Source organism: Gavialis gangeticus, unplaced genomic scaffold (assembly GCF_001723915.1).
Source record: "Gavialis gangeticus isolate Ggan-Ray unplaced genomic scaffold, GavGan_comp1, whole genome shotgun sequence".
Taxonomy (NCBI): Eukaryota; Metazoa; Chordata; order Crocodylia; family Gavialidae; genus Gavialis; species Gavialis gangeticus.
The window spans coordinates 38303066-38324834 of NW_017729028.1; the positions used below are offsets into that span (position 1 = coordinate 38303066).

General features: G+C 42.3%; 1 protein-coding gene across 1 annotated transcript in view; it reads right to left on the reverse strand.

The window, feature by feature from the left end:
• Positions 1-6485: 6485 nt before the first annotated feature.
• Positions 6486-21769, reverse strand: part of ENPP5 (ectonucleotide pyrophosphatase/phosphodiesterase 5 (putative)) — a 24125-nt gene continuing 8841 nt past the window's right edge. The window contains exons 3-5 of the mRNA XM_019520688.1: positions 15276-16143; positions 10053-10229; positions 6486-9398 (exon numbers count right to left, since the gene is read on the reverse strand). Of these exons, the coding sequence (XP_019376233.1) occupies positions 9013-9398; positions 10053-10229; positions 15276-16143 (1431 nt within the window). The 3' untranslated portion in view covers positions 6486-9012. The remainder of the gene's footprint in view (positions 9399-10052; positions 10230-15275; positions 16144-21769) is intronic.

The following is a 21769-nucleotide window of genomic DNA, read 5'->3' on the forward strand; positions in this document are numbered from 1 at the left end:
CCCATAACCCAAAAAACAAGAACTCAAGCTTTTTATTCATCCCTTTAGGACTGATATAGCTGCAGCCTTCACTTTTGCAAGATGTGATGTGATCACAGTATGTACTAGTAGGAGAGGCTACCTCCGAGAGGGGAAGAGCAGCCGGTGCTAAGTATGTTATATTGGTGATTCAGCTGTTCTTGCATTTTGACAAATGCACCAGTTCTGCATTTTAAACCTTTTAAATTTGGGGAAACCAAAAAAAAAAACTGCCGCTCCCTGCGAAGTAAAATTCAAATCCTGTTTGAATGATAGAGTACTCAGCTCCAACTATGAAAAGCTTTTTTTACAGCGAGAGCGTCTGTTAACACACTGCTAGAGCCTCTTCCCCTACCATAAGAAAAAGATAAAAATGACTAAGAAAACAAAATTGGACTAGTCCTTGCCACTTTTACTACAGACATAATCCCATTGTTCTTAGTAGGTTTCTGTATGTATTACTGTGCTAAATGAAAATATGGTTAGTATAAATGTCAGCTTGTGAATTCTGAGGTATAGATTGATACCCTCATTCACACTGAATGGTCCTGTTATTCCAAATGACTCTCAGTTGTGATGAGAAAATGATAAACTGTTTTACCTTTTTGAACAAGGACAGCAGGATCTGGCCTTTACTCAGTCCTTTTAAGTATTTGGTGTGATTCCAGACCCTGTCAGTGACTGCCAGTAGGACTGAGTGGGAAAGAAGATTCCTGTTTTATTCTGTGTCATCAATGAGGACTCGAGGCAAGGCAAAGTACCTTTCAGGAGCTAGTGAAGAGAAATCTTAGGAAACAAGCCATTTTCATGAGCATGGCTAGCCACGTATTTCAGCCCAGTGTTTCAGTGAAAACAAACCTGCTTCCTACAAAATGTAGCTACTACACATGCTTTGGACATCTTCCATCTTGAAAGAGAAGTGTCTTACTGCTCAAATCCTGCATTTGTGAAGCTGTCATCTTTGTCCCAAAGTTGGGAAGGGAGGACCACTTCTTCTTCTTCTTTTTTTTGTGACAATAGCTGTGTGGTTGGGGTATTTATCCTGGAAAGTGGTTAAGATCCTGTGTCTTATCTCAACTAGAAAGGGTTTGGATCCACATCTTGATTTCCAGCAAAGTGCCCTAACCACCAGATTAAGGACTAGGCATACAAAGAGGACCTTCTACCCTGAGCCTACTGAAACAAAGTCACTGGGCAGATGGCTGTAAGATTTCAAGGGCCAGATTGAACAAACACAAGGAAGGTTGACACTAACTCAGGGAAGCGAACACTGTCCTAGACACTGTCTGCATTCTGAACCCTGTGACAGCTTACATATTTTGTATTAATCACTGGATAAAATGCATGAACTCCACTGGAATCAGTGGCTAGAACCAGGGGTTCCCCTTTTAAGCTGTACTAGTTAAATAATCTGTTCTTTTTGACCCTTCAAGTACAGGAGGAGCATACACCACAGGATTACTGCCTATTTGCACAATCTTCTTCCAAGAAGCTAACAGGCAGAAGAGATCAGGAAAGGGTTAGGCATAAGACATATCCAGTGGTGGTAAAGAATGGATGCTTCCGAGGAAAAATATGAGAAAGAAGGCATGTGTAGAGTGACCCATTCCTTGCTAAACCCACACAGTCACCACGTGTAAATTACTGGTTGCAGTTATGCCCTCAATTTGCACATTTCCTTAAAAATAATTTCTTTAAAATAGATGCACTGTTCAAGTTTAAAAAGGGAATGAATGAGTAGGCCGCTTGATAGGGCAGTTAACTACATTTTAAAAATAGATACTCGGTTCCACCTATGTTTACTTGTCAGGCATAGGTTAGAGCTCTCTTTACAGCGGCTGAAATCTATCACGTAATACAGAGGATGATGAATGTGCATCAACTAGTAGGAGGAAAAAGAAGCCTGAACTCTTACTTTTGTAAATGGTGTTGAACTGACACCTCCCTTCATCTGAAATCAAAGGTATTTAGGGAAACTGGACCATCCTTTTTTTCTATAACAAAATGTTTGTTCACAGTGGTCGTACAATACGCTGTGTTTACGTGTATAGCAAGACTTGCTAATGCAGCCACAGTAAGCATGATGGATAGACAGAAATTTATGTTGACTATCGTGATCTGCAAGGGATTCTCAGAAGAAGTTCGATCACATCATTCTTTTCAAACAAAGGCTCGTGTATGATTATAGAAGGCTTTTCTTTGCAGTGTTGTGTACAGGTCTGTATTCCTATTCACAAGCTTTCTTTTTATCACAGGCTCTTTCTTTAAAATCCAGAAACAAGTTTTAGACATGACCAAAAAATGGAACACGGAAATCAATGGGTACGAGTGAGCCCACTGGTCTATTATGCTGATTTATATACCTGGTTCAATCAGGTATGCCATCGTCATGTCTTTTACCACCCCCACAAACATTTAAATAAACTTACTGCTCCAAAGTCCTTCTATGTAATAGCTCAGTATGGAGAGCAGCAGCATAAGCTTCCCCGCACCACTTCACCTGCAGCACCTCTTTCAAGGAGGTACATATTTGAAGCTGTGTTAATAAGATGGTTGCATTGTCCTTAACAAAGCCTCTCCCTAAAAGGAAAGGGTCCAGTTGACCTGTAGGATACTATAAAACCCTCCCATGCTTGAAAAGGTTGCAAAAGACTAGGAGGTTTAGCTCATTTAGCCCTGTGATGCTTAACCTCTGGTCCACAGGGCTCCCCACGTGTCCAGAAGTTTGGCTTCCGGAGCCATGGAGGTCAATGCTGCCACCATTCCCCCACTGCCAAGTTTCTAGACCTGCAAGGAGCCCTCAGGCTGGATAACACAACTCTATATGCTGGACCGTGGGATCTGCTTTGCAAAGCCACAAATTTGAGCACTACTGGTTTTGCCTAAAAGAGGCTGAGGGGGTACAAGGCTAAGCTCCTGGCTCATAATTATGACAAGATGAAGCTTCCTGTGCTGAATTTTAATAAGCAGCAGGTTTCTCTGACAAAATAACAGGTCCTGAGGACTGCAACAAAGCTATTCCCAAGTGGATGGTTATCTGGAAGACCCCAGAACTCCACCACTCAAGATGCCCAAGCAGGCATGCCCAGGGTGCAAACCAGTGGTGGCTCGACAGGGAGAGCTCCTGCCACACAGGATGATGTTTACAGCTGCTTTCTCTTCCAGCACTAGTCTGTCATAACCTAATCTCTGATGGGCATCAAAGGTTGTAGTTTAGGAGTGGGCAATTATTTGTGCTGGAGGGCCACTTACCTAGGGAGTTGAGGTGAACTGTTGCAGGCCAGGCCTGCCCCCTGCCCCCAAGCTGTCCCTACTAGCCACAGTTCATCAAAACTTTTAAGTGGCTCTCTGGCTTAAATAACTGCCCACTCCTGGGCAGAAAACAGAAGTTAGGAAAACCTAACCTTTGTTCCCCACTTCTCCTTACTCCCCTTCCCCCACCACAAGTGCCTGGCATACAGCCAGGCCTGTGCCATACTCAGGCTACCTGGGTGCAGCTGGCACAGCTCCTGCATGCCAGGGACTCAGGGCAGGGCACGGGGGTGCAGGGAAACAGCATAGTACTGGTCCACATGACCACAGTTCCCTGCACCCCTCCCCCCATTCCTGGCACATGGCTGGCTTGGACAGGAGTCACACCAACTGCATCCATGTGGCACAAAGGAATAAAATGTGGCACCAGCCAGCCTAATTGTGTGTGGGGACTTGAGGTGTGGGGTGTGGGTGCAGGGAGCTGCAGGTTATCCAGAATCAGCTAGCTCAGTGGCATGATGTGTTCCCCCTTCTCCCTGCACTCCCTCCCCCACCCCGAGTCCCTGGCACAGCTGGGGCCACATGCTGCTTTGGGCCAAATGGATGCAGCTGGCATGGCTCCTGCCCAACTTGGCCATGTGCCAGGGACTTGGGGTCAGGCAGGAGCTGCACCAGCCAGTCCAGCTGCACCCATGTGGCACAGCCCAAAGTGGCATGTGGGAACAGTGTGGTACCAGTGCTTGTGCTCCTACCAGGCTCCAGTCCAGCAGGGCCCAGATAACCTGCGGCTCCTGGCCCTCTTCTTTATGTACCACCTCCCTTGCCAGTGGCTTTGACTCGATGAGTACAGGGTTGGGGCAGCGCAGCCAGCCTTGCCTGGCAGAAGCCTGGCCAGGAGCTCAGCACCTCCGGCCTTGGAGCTTACACTGGGGTTGGGGGGCAGGACAGGGTGGGTCGGCCGAGGAGGGGAGTGGCTGTTACTACTGCCGCAGCTGACTGGCGGGCATGGGGATAGAAGGGCTAGAGGCACTGAAAGCCATGGCAGCCACAGGCCAGATCCAATTCTCTTTCAGAGGAGCAGCCATGCACAGGCTAAAAATCATCTGATGGGCAAGATCCAGCCCATGGGCTGTATTTTGCCCATCCCTACTGTAGTTCATTGCCAGTCAAGTGACAGAATAAAGATTCTTGTATTTGATTAACTGAAAATCTGATACATGTGAACCAAAGAAAAAGTGAGCATGGGGAGAACTGTGTAGAGCTCTGGATACCTTTAGAGAGGTAAATAAAGTATGGCCGAAGAAAAATCATTTGATTTGTAACTCCTGCTAAGAGCAAATTTCAACAGAGCATTTTTTTCCTTTATGTAACGCGTGCATCTCTCCCCCTCTTGATATATAGAGAATTCTCTCTCAGTTAACTTCAATAGGAACAAAATGTTCTGTATAAATGTATTCAAGTCTTCTTGAGAAATATCTTGTCATGTGACTGGTTAAATACAATAAAATAAATTCACTAAAGATGATGGAATTAGGTTGGGGGCCTTATTAACTTAAACTTCATATATTCCATGTAGACCATTGGTTTATCCATATCCTGTTAATTAAAGAATTCACAATCTTCTCCAGGTATTATGAGAAAAAAATTCACTCAAGAGAAGGATGATTTAAATAGTTATCTTTTAATCTTTTCATAAAACAAACACATTCTTTCCAAAGCTGCTTTTAAACACATATGTTCATTGTTTGGTAGCACTGCTAGCAATTATAAAAATATTTGAATAATTTTCATTTGCAAATAGGAAAACAAAACATTCTAGACGTCTGCTCAGAGACACTTTCACATTTCAGTATGATCAAGTTTAAGTGTTCAAATGCCCCAATTCCCAAGCTCACAGCCTGAGTTAACACACAGTATGTATATTCACTTCAGCTTCCGCTAACTTAGTTGCACACAATTCTCGAGTACCAAAACGGTAAACAACATCAAACTTGCCCCATCAAGTACAAGGACAAAAGTCTAGAGGGTTTCACATCACAGCTCTGAGAAATAAACAACATTTTTCCACCAGTACCATGTCTGTGCTTAAAGATTAGTATAGTTTACAAATTTTACAGATATCACCAGTACTTATAAAGGCTAATACTAGGTATTATTCCTACAAATATTCTTAACGGGGAAAGGTTAAGTACACTAACACAAATACATAAAAACTGAATGGCATTTCAGTTTTTGATCACATTTTTCCTATGAAGTAGACATACAATATCTAAAGACAAACTTACTTTCTGTGCCTCAGAATACAGCTGTTTGCAGTGTGCTGCACTCTTCAACAGAAGCAGCTTCAACTGCCACTGGACCCCCCCCCCCCCCCACACACACATTTTCTCCCAAAGGGAAACATACCTTTTAGGGAGAACTGGTTACTCTTCACTTGCTGTGAGACTGAGCATGCACATTCAGGGTAAAAGTGCTTGTGTTAACAGAGTTTATATTCTTAACTTCCCCCTCACCCTGACGCATTTATAAGCTTTTAACCCACTACCATAAAAAAATGCTCACTAAACATGCAATCTAATTGCTCATTTTGCTGTTTGCCAAAAAGCCACGATCATTCCAGTACCATGATGTGCAACAGAAATAACTGCACACATTTTTTAATTGCATCAAAGCAAGGGAGTGTGAAGCAGCAGCTGTAAATGGATAGCGACACTACGCTATCCCACCTGCTCAAGTCATCAGAAACTAACTAGGGCTTGCTGAAGTGTGGATGCTTGCCAGTCTGCAGGTCTTTATTCTGACAGTGAAATTCAGTTGGGCTGCAAAATGTGTGACATAAACCAAGACCAAAGACTCACATCTCAAATCTGAACTTTTCCAGCTGCTATCCCACCAAGCAGTTTTCCACCCATTTCTTGAGGATGTCTGAGAAGCAATTTCTCTGAATGTGGAAGTCTACTGTCTTGCATACTGGAAAAGTCTGACAGATATGCATTCAGGCAATTTACAGGCTTTAGGCTCAGGATGTAGTAGTCACAGGTTTAGTAAATGAATTTTATTCATCTACTCTAACCACTACTGTGAACAAAACTTTTGCCTTCATCAATGCAGCTTTCAGTGTTAAGATGACTTTGGTTAAACGTGTATGAGATGATATATGGTAGAGTAGTCCAAAACAGTCAGCTTTCCAGTACATCAGGTGGGGATTTTTTTTCCCTTAAGCTTCTAACCAATTGCACATCTTGAACAGGATGAATTCCCCAGAAAAATTACAAAAGAATTTAGTAACCGAGTCAGATTAAGTTGCACAATGCCGAGTTTTGTAACGTGTCTACCAACCCAGTTCTAGTATTCTTCTCTACCCCAGCCTTAGCTTAGTCAGAATTCCTACATGAAAACATTCCCAACCTTCAGGGTCACCCACAAGACTGCTTGCTACAAATTAAAGACCAAAATGCAAGCCAGTAGTGAAGACCTCTGCTCTGACAGTGCAATTAGTTATGGTCACAGCTGACAAGGATTTTTTTGTTGCTACATGTGTTGCATGAAGGAGGAATAATTGGTCTGATTAAAATAACGAGTAAGGAAATTGCCAAACTCTTCTGTGGGAACCGCTCAAGAGTGACAGCCACCCTTTGAATCTGAGAGAAAGAATTGTCCTCAATTTAAATGGACAATACACCACAAAATGGGACAATCTTGCTACTGCCCTAAGCAACCAGCACCACACAACTAGATTCTCTACAGAAGCTTCCAAGATCCTTCATTCATGAAATACTTTTGAGAATGCAAGAGAATACTTCTGAATGGTAGGCACTGGATTAATACCTTGTCATAAGTTACAACATACAAAACTGTATTCTTTCCAGAGAATCTCAACTCTTAAAGGTGCACAGAGGCACCAGGAATCTACTATGTGATCTCACTGAAGAGTCTATCTAAAAAAAATTAACAAGAATGCATTAGAGTCTGGTAAATTCAGTTTGCTAAGTGAAGCATTGTGTTTGATTTTTATATTCACTTTATAAAAGTCTGGCATCAGTCCCCCAATCTCCATTATTAGCATACTGCAATTACGTGGAGAATTTACTTTATCTAGTTATTAAACTGTGCATATCCAAACTTGCAGATGATCCCCAAAAGCCCTGGTAACAGCAAAAGGCAAAATTACATTTGCTGTCCTTTAAGAGAAGGAATAAGCTAGGTTGTCAGAGAAAGGATTGGAAGCACCAAATATTTTCATGTGAAAACTGCCTCCAGTTAGCTGGCTAGCTCAGCTGAAGAGTCATTCACAATATTATACCCCATGTTGAACAATGGGGCTTAAAGAAAAATTTAAATTCATACAGCAGTGCTGAGGCAACTAAATATAGTTTTGCTCAGTCTCCTCCAAAAACTTCCCAGCTTTCTCCTGTTGCCTCTGCAATCAAAAGCATGAGCAAAAGAAAGCCTAATTGTTTTGGTGCTGAAATAGAAGTCAAACTCAACAAAAATATCATAAGTATGACTCAAAGGGTTAATACAGTTTTACATGAAGCACCTTCATCTGAAAGTCATAATCTCTTGCCTGTATAAAGGTTACAAGTGCTTTTTCTCCGATTCTAAGAATATGATTTGCTTTAGAAGTCTATTTCAAAGTCAAATCTGTTCCTTAATTTAGGAGCCCAATCCAGGGAAAATGCTAAAGATTAAATTTACAAGGTCAGACCTGGATGTGTCAGACACGACACTGGTTACAGCAGGTTAATTTACTCCCAGACAAACAGGCGTGACCCCAGTGATGTTAATGGAATTGCACTCATTGATGTTCAGCAAATGTTTAATACTTCCTTTTTTCGTAAGAGATCTGCATCCAGAAACTTACAAATACACTGCTGGCCCTGCTCACAAACTTCTGCTATCGTTTGAACAGAAGTGTCTTTAAAAGCCAACTGCATTAGTGGGTTGACAAATTTAGCCCAGTATTTTTTAGTACATTATTATACTGCCACCACGTATTTGCTCATGGCTTAGAATTTTAATACTTTAGTGAGCTGGGGAAGTGAACAGAGTAACTGAAGCCTCAGATGTATCTTAGGGATGTACAGGTTCAAAAATCAGATGCTGAGTATTACAAGATAATTCTTATTGGAATACAGGCAAATATTTCAGTTGCTGTCATTCAAAGCAAAATATTTAAAGCCTTGCAATTTTAAACACTCTGTATTCTAGTGGTATTTGTGCTGTAGAAGCAATTTTTATAACATTTAATCCTCCAGTCCTTCCACTGTGAATCCCTTACATTAGTTTTACTTTAAAAAGAGTTAGGTTACCTTTTGGATTTAAAGAAAGCACTGATAAATTCAAGGAATCAGTAAAGTTCCTACATAGTATTCTATAAAGTGCATCTACAGTAATTTCCCTAATATTGTTAATGCAAGAGGACATATTTAAAAGGTCTAATTTACTAAACACTTACCTACACGGCTTTGTAAGTTCACCTAAAGATTCTTAACCCCTCAAGGACCAAGTGGTTGTAGAATGCAAAAGAGATATGCTCTTCCAATATATATATATATATCCAGTGCATATTTACTGTAGTGCACTAATAGATCAGCATTCATTTTCTTGTTTTACTTTGCTTGTATTTCTGCTGATCCTTTTCTAGAGCGTCTCAACAAGCCTCTTTAAAGCCCCCAATAGCTTAGAAGAACACTGAAACATTATTCCAGAACTATTACCTGCCAGTAACAGCACTCTAGACTAGCCCTGGAGTAAGGGCTGGGCAATTTCAGTGTGCCGCACTTGTGTGGTAGGTATTTGGCTGTGGGTTAAGTGCTTCATAAAAACTACAAGAAACACAATAATGAGAATGGTCCCAAGAGAGACTCCAATAAAATAAGCATAGGACTCTTTTTCATAATCTCTAGGATGAAGCTCTCTTGGAACTGGTCTAGCAAGTATATCTTCCACATTGCTGAACGATCCATTGTTTGGCAGTGGATTGATACCAAGCAGGTGGCACAACAAGGGGTACAGGTCTGTCATATTCATGGCTCCTTTGGTGGCATTTTTCCGAAAAGCAGGACCATGGGCCAAGAAGATGGAGTGCATTTCTGGTAGGGTGTTGTCATATCCATGATTCCCCACTAAAAAGATAAAAGAATCCTGGTTATCAAGCTTGTCATTTTGACCTTGTAAAACAAACGTTTAAACATGTACAGTGACATGGCTCATTATTTTGTTTTTCCATAATGCAGAATGGAGACAAGAAGCCTTGTTTATTTCCCTCAAGCATATTTCTGAAAAAGAGTCCAAATACCAGTAAAATCCAAGTTATGATAATTTAAAAGATAAAACAGAAGTACCTTATAGATTTTCTGAACTTGAGACTCGTTACCTGTCAGCTCAAACAGGCACCCTGCTTCTCATCTGGTGCCAGACATTTTGTAGAACCAGTCCTTAGAAATTTTGAGATCTAGCTCTGAAAGCTAATCTTCTCCAAAACCAGCTGAAGTGTTTGATACAATTACTTTTTAAAATCAGTTTAAAGCTGGATTTCCAAAAGTTTATAAAGCAGCTAAGAGCACAAATCTCACTGCTTTTAATGGGACTATCCTTCCTACTTCACTAAGGGCTTTTAAAAGATATGGATGGAGCCTTCAAGTACATTCTTAACCCAGTTGGTCAAAGCCAAATTGGAGTTTCATTGGGCCAGGAGAGGCCTGGCATTTACAAGCTTTACTGTGTTATTTGAACAGCAAAGACATGTGAAATCTAAGAACAGAATGAAAAATACTTACACAGAAATGGGTTGGTCTTATTTTTTACGATTTCCCATCCTATGTCAGCCACTGCCAAGACTGGCTGAATTCTGCTGCTGTGTTTGTAATGTAATCTACTCGGAATTTCCTCCTTTTTATAAACAGTCATGTTGGGATGTGCATTCACCAATGATTCATACACTTCATCCAGTTTACCTTCAAAACAAAACAAGAACTTAATACACACACACTAAGTCAAGGATGAGCCACGAGCTGAAATAACCTATTGCAGGCTGAAGCAGAGGAAGGTAAGTGTGCTGTGCTCAGAAGCCACATTTAGCCAGGAAGTCACAATTTGATTCTCCAACTGAGTTGTTATATTCTGAAGAGAAAAACCACTCGGGACTGATCAACATTCGAATGAGTCATGTTTTCTCTGAATTGTCTTAGAATGTCTGACTTATCTCATGATAAGTCAGCAAGCCTTAATTATAAGATAGTATGAGTTTGACATATTTACTTTAGTTAGGGACATCATAGGGGTAATATTGTTAAACTGTAGGCAAGTTTTGACAGGAGGAAGGCAACACTTTCTCCCATAATCCATCCACACAGATTTCTCAAGGAGCAGAGCTTTTAAGGAATTTTCATGTTTGTCCCCAGCTAGCAGTGGTGTTCAGCCACCTTTCATTGGAAACTGGTATCTTGGGGCAGGGGGCAGACGTAACATTTGAAGAGCTTCAAGTGGCAAGGCAGACAGACACACAGACCCCTCTGAAGCACTCCAAGAAGAGCACTTAGAGCATTTAGAGCTCTAGAGCACTCATTTAGAGCACTTAGAGCATTAGAAGCACTTCAAAATGGACCCTTCAGTGTTCCAGGCACGCTGCTCTTTCCCTGCCAGCTTGGAGCAGAACATGGAGGGGGGGAACCACAGCGCTGTGTCAATGAGTGCTCTCGTGTTTGCTCTGCCTCCTCTCTCCTGGAGCGCCCTGTCCCAACAGAATCAGGAAAGGGGCAGGGGAGAAGAATCTCAAATTCAAGCTTTCCCTGTTTTGGCCAGGGGCAGTCTGGAGAGTACTCACTGCTCTGCGAGACAGCAGCGTAGCATCTGCTCTGTTCTCCTCTCCTCCCTTGGGGTAGGGAGCAGAGCCAGCTTGTGCCAGTGCTGGCCTGAGAGCACCCTGCTACATACAGCTGTGGCAATTTTGAAGTGCTTTACCAGGAAGGTGGCAAAGGGCCACAAATCTACCTGCAGCTGGAACGCTCTGGGGTTTTTAAGTGTTTCAGAGTGCAGCTGCGTTGTAAAGGGTTTCAAATGTCCCACCTGTCCCTACCCTCCGGAGGGTATTGTCTTGTAAAAAGCTTAACTGGGAGCTATTACATGTTAACTACAGGTGGTACCATCAGACCCCAGGAGCCCCTAAATATTAACTTGCACTAATAATGAGCCAACTTGTTACAAACTGGAACATCTAACATTGACAGAGAACAACTAGGGCTTTTTTGTTTATTTGTTTTAAAAAAATATTTTCCAGTTTATGTCCATGATCTTGCTCTATTTCAGTCTACATTTTGGTGCCTACCTCCAGTTAATGTTACTGGCTGGTCTCTTACCATTTTATATTAGACAGACTTCAAAAAAGAAAAATAGCTGTTAGTTGTAATTTTGCACCATTGTCGCATTAAATGTGTATACCTGACTGATCAGAACAGGCTCTCAGAAAAAATATTTAAATATAAATTAGGATCCTAGTAACATTTCCTATGTTTGAATATTCCTTGCTTCTTAAGGCCTTGAGACATTACCAGAGCATTAGTTCAGATTAGGTTATTAAGGTATTAGACATTACTTTAAAAAATAAAATTAAGCAGTGATCCTTGTGTTAAGAGTTTAAGAACAAAATATAACAAAAAGGTGAACTGAGATGCAAGATAGGGGAGAGGCATACACTTCAACTACAGTCTTACAACTAAAAGTGTAAGCAGCACTGAATATTCAAACTAGACTAAACTCTTTCTGCACCTGTACCTATATTTTCCCTGAGAGATCATAATTGACCAGTTTTTATTAAATACTCTTTCTTTCAGAATCCATAGTGCAGCTTCATAGCTGCAAGTCCTCAGCATTGCCTTTTTGCAGTATGTAATCTCAATGTTGGAGGGCTTATAAACGATATCTTCCTTTATCTCTGTTTAGTGTTTATACAGATTTGATCATTTACCTGTTTTTATCTTCTGCTGTAGTAGAAACAATGGAATGAAGAGGAGATACTAATGGCTTGGAAAGAAGAAGAGGTGCAAGAGCATGGGATGGGGAACAGAAGGGAGCTAAGGAAGAACAGACATCTGAGTCCAGGAGGCATGGTGAGAGAGAAAAAAAAATATATATATAATTAGACCTAAGAGTCCACTGAGACTCAAGGAACTCAAGGTTCTGATGTGTCAAATTATAATTTGACCAACTTCCAGTGAATTTTCGCAGAAATGACAGAAGGCACCCCTCATGAGGGGGGCAGCCCTCCTGCCAAAGTGTATTTTCCCCTCATTCTGTGAACTGTTTAGCTTAGTTTTGTAGTGTTTAAAGCAAGAGAAGATAACCTCTATTACTTTTGATGTTGGGTATTTGGATAAAATGTCTTGAGTTTTGAGAATTTCAAGTCCTGCCTACATACAAGAGATTGAAAATAGAGACCAAGATGCCAACAATGCTTAAGGCTTCTGCCACGGCAGAAAAGCTATTAGGCAAGAGATGCTGAAAGGATCTCAGGCAGGTAATTTGTGTGCCATCCTGCAAAGAAGGGACAAAACCCACAGTATAATTTAGAGGAAATATGTCCTCCTAACTCCAAACATATCAACTGGTGTAACCTTCAGCCCAGGAGCAGGACACAAACACACCAGGCATCTATGAGAGGGGGATTCTCTATGCCACCTCAAAGTGCTGGCACATGCAATCTCCAGCAAAAATGTACGTTATAGTGGAATGTATTTATAAAAATTAGCTAAAGGTGGTATCACCAGACCCATTTATTCAATGTACAACTCAGTCACAAATTTGATGCACTCCACAGAAAAAGACTTGAAAGGGATATCCTGAGTCACTGCTTATAAACGTAAGCTCCCTCTTGAAACTAGTTTAACTATCATGCCGTGCACACATACACAGGCTTTTTACTGTGTTACCTTCAGGGAATACAACCATATTCTCTCTACCTCCATTTTGCTAGGTTAAACAAACTACTGTCTTCCATATGATGGGCTCTCTGTTCCCGAGATCATTCTAGCAGCCTCTCTCTGCACATGTTCATCTGTTCCCCCATTCAAAAAAAGACAGATTCAGGCTGGTAACCACAACTGTACATGGTAATCCAGAAGTGGTCTCACCAGTTCCTTGTGATACCCATCTTGCTGTACCCAAGGATCATATTTGCTTTTTTCATCACATACATCTGTGCCCTTCTGCCTCCAATTGATGAGCTCAATGACATTAGCCTAACAGAAATGTATCTGCATTTTTATTTTCAGAACAAGTGGCAATACTGCTTAGCAACATTTTCTGTACCTGGCTTGAACAAAATAATAGTGCCATAATGTTTTAATTTAAATTTTAATTCTTACCAAGATCCCATATCTAAATTAATAATAAACCTCTGGCTATGAATGCATGGCTATAAAGTATTTAAGAAACATCAATTAAATTTAAAAAAAAAAGTCTTAAATCCACTGAGAAAGTAACTGCAGCTATGTGCAAGTCTTGGCTTCTATTACTGATGAACTACAGAACTAGGACCACAAAAGTTAAAATCAGCACCGTCAATTTAAAATGTACTTAAAGCAGGTACCTCTGGATGAAGCAAGAAAAGTACATGCAGCAATGACATGACAAACTGCTGCTCAGAGACAAACAGTACAACTGGAAGTTTGGTAAGTTGTCAAAGCACTCAACTGTTAAAAGGAAAACTGAGACCAATAATTTTTAAAAATCTGTCAATTACTAATATATTAGAATATTAACATTAAAGAGGCTTCAAAATCTAAGGTACTTTCAACACTGGCTCAGTTTTCACATTTCATTAAAAACTCAGAGCAAGGACCTGATCAGCTTCAGCTTGTTTTCATGCACTAGAACACAGTGCTCCAAATACTGCCGGGAAATTTTTAAATCTAAAATACATGTTTCTACACTTTGAACACCCTCCTCTTGTTAAAGCTACTTGTACCTTGAGGTTCCTTTCTTTTAAGCCCAAGCCTGGATTTAGTACATAAACCCAAGTGGACATTGAAATGTTTCTTTTTACATGATGGGGACCTGAAAAATAACATGGAGTATTGAGTTAATAAAAAGAATGTTGCAGCTGTTTGAGAGTGCAATCTTGTATTTGATTTCAGAATTGGAAGCTATTTTTGTCTTGCCTGTTACGTACCGAAGTTGTGTGTGTCACAGTAATACCCTAGTCATCACTGCTAGAAAGTGATCATCTAATTCTGAACTTCAGCTGGAAGTAAGCAGCAGCACAACTTCAGGAATCAGACTAAAAGAGTAGAATGGCATCAAAAGAAGGCCCACAGGGGTTAAAGTCACAATGAGTTTGGAAAAAGATTATTTGTACCAGGGCTGCCTTTAAAAAACCCAAATTCTATCACAAAAGTATCTGCACAGTGTAATTTTAGCAATCTCTGCTCCATAGGAACCGTAGAGCTGCAGCAGTTTTGAGACCAGATAAGTCAGGAGAGGTCAGTGACAACCACCAAGTCAGAAACTGAATCAGAGACCTCCAAAAGTGAAAACATTAGCCTCAAGAGCTGAAGCTAAAAAGCCAGGTTCTTGGGCTGAGGCTGCAACAGAATTGCATCTTTTGTGGAAGGACACCACACACTAGCTATTGATTTACATTAACACCATGCATTCAAACACTTTCTTTCATCCCACTGAATGCTGGGCGGAATCGTACTCCTTCAAAACTAAGGAGTGCATATCAATTTCACTTAAACACACTAGAAATTGACAAGGACTGATCCTTGATTAGTATTTTAAAATGAGCAGTGCACAATTTTAAATACCGAGCTAGGTTTCTAGACAGGTGTATCAATACAAAAATAAGTGTCTTGGCCTACAACCTCATACAGTAGTCCTTGGTCATCATGACACAAATCTCATTGGCTTCAGTATCACTGCCAACACAAGGGAACCCACCCTAAAACTGAAACAGGTTTGAGATTTTACAGTTTCTTCAGAAATCTCTGCGACATGACTCCTACCTTCTTTTGGCAGAATAGCGACCACAGGAGAATGGTCAACCATTGTATACCACTCTCTATCCACGTACTGGTCAAGCTCTATAAGCCTTTTGGAGGAAGACTGTGCCATTCCATGGTCACTTGTGATTATGATATTTACTGTGTCCCATAACTTTGCTTTCTTCAGTTCTGACACAAGATATCCCAGCTTGGCATCAGTCTCATTAATGACAACTCGCATAAGTGGATTTTCTGGGCCCAATATATGCCCCATTTCATCAGGCTGCTCCCAATACAAGAGACCAAAGTTGATGGGGTTTTCAGATGTAAACCAATCAATAAGATGGGAAACTCGATCTTCAAATGAAACAGACTCATTGTACATCATATAATGCGTAGGAAGGACTCCACGTATTCTTACATCTGTTCCTGGCCACATAGCAGCTCCACTTCTATGTCCCTCCATCTGGTTTGTGACCCATATTGGACAAGCCTCTTCCCAGAACTGTGCATCATAAATGTCCATGTGGTTCATAGAGAATGTTCTGTTCAGGATAGGATCATACATTTCATTAGCAACTATGCCATGGCTCTCTGCATAAAGGCCAGTCACCATTGTATAATGATTAGGATAGGTTTTTGTAATGAACACATTAGTGACCTGTTTCACATGAACACCATTCTTCATGACATAGTGGAAGTGGGGAGCTGGCACTCTGTTGATGTAATCCCATCGAAATCCATCAAAAGATACCAGTAATACTCTGGGTTGTTCCTTCTGGAGACAGAAAGTGCTGGGAAAAGTCAGAAAACAAACTGCCCAGAATCTCCAGCAGCAATTCACAGCCATCCTAAAAGTCATATTTCCCTCAACAGAAAAAGGTGGTATCTGTGGATTACAAACGTAAAGTTAAATTATCTTAAACATTTGCTTTTATTATACGTATAAGAAAATCTAAAACAAGTTTTATTTACAGGCTTGGTTATATACGCACATGGCTGGCATCCGCATAGCAACTTGAACACTCAAAACGCTAGTGGACTTTATCCTCATTCCAGTGTGTAACTATGTAGTCCATATTAGTTTATAACCACAGGATTTAAAAAAGCCTGTGCACTTACTATAACCCACCATAAACAATGAGTATCCAGTGCGCATGAACAGCACTGTGTATTAGCATCCCTGACCAGGTCCCCATCAGGTTCAAGGCTTTTAAGAACACCCGATTCCCCTTCCCTGCTTCCAGAACAGTTAAGTAACCAGATCAGAGATCGCTAACCCTGCTAGTTTGAAGTCAGGCAGAAGGCAGGGCAGTGGCACTGGATAATCTTATCTTATAATTATCTGGGCTAGGTTTTTTAGCCCCTATGGCTGTAAAGTTTTACTGCTTCGTTTACCACCTTTGCCTCCCAGGAGTGCCCCCACTCTGCACCTCCTGCCTACCCTATCCTTTGTATTTAAATTGCTCCTTTTTTAGTTTGAATCCCTGCTCTCTGCAGATCCATGCACAACATCTGAGTTTGCACTGTGCTACTTATAAAAGCTTATCCTTTAATTATTTTATAAAGGTGCCACGCTGCCCTGACAGTTAAATAAACTGCAGATTAACTGTAACTGTTCACAGAGGTACTATCAAGTGAAAAATTAGACAGCAGGACAGAAAGATGGTAAGCACTTAAATGGTTCATGTCCTTAACTGATATGCAGATAGCTGTATGCGTATTATAATGAGTAATAGACAACACATTGGAACTAGTATTGTGTTACACAAGTAAAGGGACTATGCACGTCTCTGCTCCACACTAGTGGAACGTGCTAGTTCCTAGCTTTGCAAGGGTTAGAAAGCATGTTACAGATGAAGAACTAAGACACAAGCAAGTTAAGAAGTCTTTTGACTTGTCATGGTATACGGGAAGTGTAGAAGTCACTGCCTTAACCAAAAACCCACATGAACTACTTGCTCTTCCTTTTCACCCTGACATATTTGCTAGCATTTCAGGACTGAAAGTCTCACTTCTATCATAAAAAAAAAAGTTTCACTTCTCGCGTCAAACTGTTTTGTTGGTAACTAATGGAAGGGCTAAACTTTAGCTATCTATTTTATCCAACACTAAAATATTGTATATGCTCAAGGAATTTATAATGGGTAAAGCCATAAGTTGAGTGTAAAGCTTGATTTTTTTAATGCTAAAATAGAAGCTGGAAAAAGAAGCTAATTTAAAGTGATATGTTGAGCATAAAGGCTAATTTAAATTAGCTTCTTTTTCCAGCTTCTATTTTAGCATTAAAAAAAAAAAAAAATCAGATGCCGTTAAAGGTAGATTAGTTTATACATAAACTGAATGCATGCACACACGCACACATGCAAATATATTTTGTAGTCTCTTCCTAGAAAATCTCCACCCACACACCAATGAAAAAGCATACCTTGTTTTTACCATGGCTTAAAGAACTATATTTTAAATGTGGCAAACATAACTATTTGTAAGCTGTTTCTAGTACTACTGATTTAAGCCTGACAGAAATGGTTCAATTGTTCCCCACTAGGCTCCAAAAACATACCTTAACCCTAAACCAGATGGACCTTCTTTAGGAGCAAGGACTTCAGTACTCCATACTGTTCAGGTCTGTTTTGTTGCTACTAAGGGTGACAAGTCTGTAACGACTTTGAAATACAAACGTTTCTGGGAACTGAAGTAACCCCACACTAATATTCAAAACAATTAGAATTGTACCATCAGTTTTAAGCTACTGTCAATCTAGCGCACAATCACAGTAGAAATTTAGATCTGAAATAATATCTATTATACAATCCACATAATAATCACGTTACATTTCTCCTGAGTTATAAGGGCAGCAGAAAGTCAAAAGGTTGTTTGGTATCTCAGACCACAGCTGCATTTCCTGTCCAATGCTATTAAGTTTAATACTGTCTAAAGTTATTTGTTCTTTCCAAGCAAATACCACTGAACCTAGACACAAGATGCCTGAAATTTAAAAAAAAAACTTGCTAAAAAATTAGTGTAACCATGAATAATTTGACCACTACAAAATACAAAGAGAGATCATGACCTGTTGCAGCCAAAAATGTTTTTCTTTCTGGATACATTTGAGAAAAAGTTCTTGGTCTAATCAGTTGACTCATCATGAAAAATCACCAGGCTTACAGGAGCCCTAAAGTCAATTCCAATTATAATTATATATGGATAACAGCAGGTGCAGAACTCATGCAAAATGAAATCATTCTCTCGCAATTCATCAAGAGTTATTTTTCTCTCTCACATGCTCAAAATCAAGATTTAAAAATCCAAATTCAGGCAAGGATAGATTCCTTGAAAAATCCTGGATGCAAATCTGAGGGCAGCAATGCAAACAAAGTGTTCATTTGTCCTGCCACACTGGATAATTTGTCTATTTGCTACACAGCTTAATGTGTGCTGGCACCAAGAACATTTCCTCATTCTAGCATTTTTTTTAAGCCAGCTTCTCTGGCAGAAGAGACAGGCCTGCTTCTAACAATCAGAGAGGTGTATCCTGCAAAATTCTCTCTGCAATAATGGATACATCATGTAGGGAATGAATGATTCTTTTGGAATCAACAGTAAAACACACTTTTATTGAAGTCAATACTAATCCTACTGGAAACATCACAGAGACCACAGTGACCTACTGGCTAATGTAAAACATCTCCTCATACCTGCTGAAAGTCACTTACATAAGAACATTTACCAACTAAAAAAAAAGGAAAACAGCCCTACTGTATTTACTCTGGTTCAAAATAACTTTTCTTCCCTCCAGCCCCCATTCAACATGGGGAAAAACAATACTTCATCTCCAGCTTGAGTATGGGACCACTCCAGCCCAGTGCTGTATGGAGCAGTGGTGTCCCCAGCTGATCTGGGGAGCCCAGGTCTGGCAGGGGACAGCAGTGGGCACATAGGTTCCTCCTTCCAGCACCTGCTGCCAGCCAGCGAGGAAGATGGGGTTGGGAGGGGAAGGGCCAAATATCCCATTTTAAAATGCTAAGTTTTCACCACATTTCCTGCCCTGAATGTGTTAACTTTATTTTAAGCAGGGCTATTTAATTGGTGGTCTGCTGCTTCTGCTGCCATGTAAAGGAAAACAGCCCAAGTCCCTGTACACTGCCTGTGCTACCTGTGCAGAGGAGAGGCTGCATGTTCCAAGCATAGTGCCCACAGCAGGGAATGATCCAGGGGAACCATGAGTTGCCTCTGCCTGGACAAAAGTTGGACAGCCAACTATTCTTCAAGGAGGTTATTGCCTACAACAGACACAGTCAAATCCCTCAGATTCAACTTTTCAAAGAAGACCCTATAATTTTTTTTCCTAGTCCTATACCTTCTGCCATACTGCAAGCCAAACCTGTCCAAGCATTTTCCAGATTAAGTTTGGATTAAGTTTCCCTCATCTTTCTGCTGGGAGCCCAAACTCTTCCTCAAATCAGCTATTTCCCACCATACCCCATCAGATGTACCAATCTATAAAGTGTTCATAAACATTAGCAAGCTTCACCTTAAAAACACTCAAAGCAGAAAGTTACTTTCAATACACTCCCCTCCCATCACACACACACACACACACACACACGAATTAAACAAATCAGTAGAGTCAGGAAGAGAATCTAAATATCCTAATCTCAATCCAGTACTGTACCAGTACAACATCTCCATTATGTTTACTATACATGCTACAAAGTTAGGAGACCACACTTAAGAGATGAAAAATGAGTGGTCAACATTAGCAAAGGAATGCGTGCATCACACCCAAGTCTCACCACAGAAGTCATGTGAGCGCACACCCCTGCTGGTCACATACCACCCCATCCTGGAACGGATCAGAGGAAGCAAACAGCTGCAGCTTATACGCAACAAGGATCAGAACGTGACAGAGATTCCTAGCCCCTCTGCTTCTGGCTTTCAAACAACCTCTTAACCTTGCCCAACTAATCATCATAAACTAGGGGTGCACGGATAAAGATTTTCTTGGCCAATACCAATAGCCAATTATGCACCAGGCATATCAGATGATACTGATCTGATAACTGATTTACAGGAATTTAGCCAGGCAGTATGGAGAGCTGCACCCTGCAGGTAAGTCTGTGAAGGGGAATGGGGGAGGCAGATCGAGGCCCCCACAGTGAGGGAGGGTGTGGCGCAGGGGCTGCTGCCCTGCCAGGGTAGTGAATGGGACTCAGGGCTGGGGAGGGGAGCAGGACGGAGCTGCAGATGGCTTGTCTAGAGGATCAGCATCTTGGCACTTAAAAAATGGCAGTGTCTTGGCACTTAAACTAAAGCCTGTCAAATGAGCTTTAGTTTAACCACTCCTGCCACCGTTTTTAAGCATGGGGATGCTTTTAACTCAGTGGCGGGCAATTATTTCAGGCAGAGGAATGTTCACCAAGTTGTGGCAAGCTGTCAAGGGTTGCATGGGTAGCCCAGCTCCTTGACAGGTGCCCCGCCCCCTGGTCACCAACTTGGGACCAATGTCCCAGGACCAGCACAGGGGCCCAGAGCAGGGCGCAGGCTGGCAGGGGTCTGTGGAGCTGGGCTGAGCTACACCAGCAAGGAGAGGGGGGAGCTGGCCTGGATCCACAGAGCCCCTGCCAGCTGGGACCCTGTACCCCTGCCACCCTGCTCTGGGCCTTGCTGGTGCTGACCCTGGGACACTGGTGCAGGCCCTGCTCCTGCACCCGCTGACTCCCAGGACACCCCCAGCCCCACAGTACAGGTGAGGGGCAGCACACAGCCCCGACCCTGCGCCCCCCAGCAGGGAAGGAGCTGGTGTGGAGCAGGGAAATGCGGCCCCACGCCCACCCCGTGCCCAGAGCTCCCTGCTGCAGCCGCTCGCAGTCCGTACAGGGCTGTCCGGAGCAGGCGCAGGCAGCCCTCCAGGACTGTGAGCGGCTGCGGCATGGGACACTGGCCACAGGGCAGGTGAGGGGCCACTTTTCCCATGCTCCGCACCAGCTTGTAACCTGGCCTGCTGCTAGCCTGGGCCCCACGCTGGCTCCGGGCTCACCCATCAGAACCCTGCTGTGGCAGCAGCTGTGGCCTCCACAGCTTGCCATGCTGCGTTTGCTGCTGCTGCTGCTGCCCACCTGAAGCTTGCATGCTGCACAGCAGCAGCAAACACTGCTAGGCACAGCAAGGTGGGGGGGCCACAGCTGCTGCTGCTGTGGCGGGGCCCTGATGGGCGAGCTTCGAGCTGGCGCAGGGCAGGGTCACAAGCTGGTGCTGAGCGTGGGGGGGAAAGCGGCCCCTTGACCACCCTGTGCCCAAAGGCCCACACTGCAGCCGCTTGCAGTCCCGTGTGGCTGCCCGAGCCTACTCAGGACAGCCCCATGCAGGCTGCGAGCAGCTGCAGCAGGGAGCTCCAGGCATGGGGCAGGGGAGGGGCCGCTTTCCCCTCCTCGCTCAGCATGGGCTAGACCCCTGCCCTTCCCCCCCTCCCTTACCTGAGTTTCCCAGGCTGGGGGGGGGGGGCAGGGCCAGCC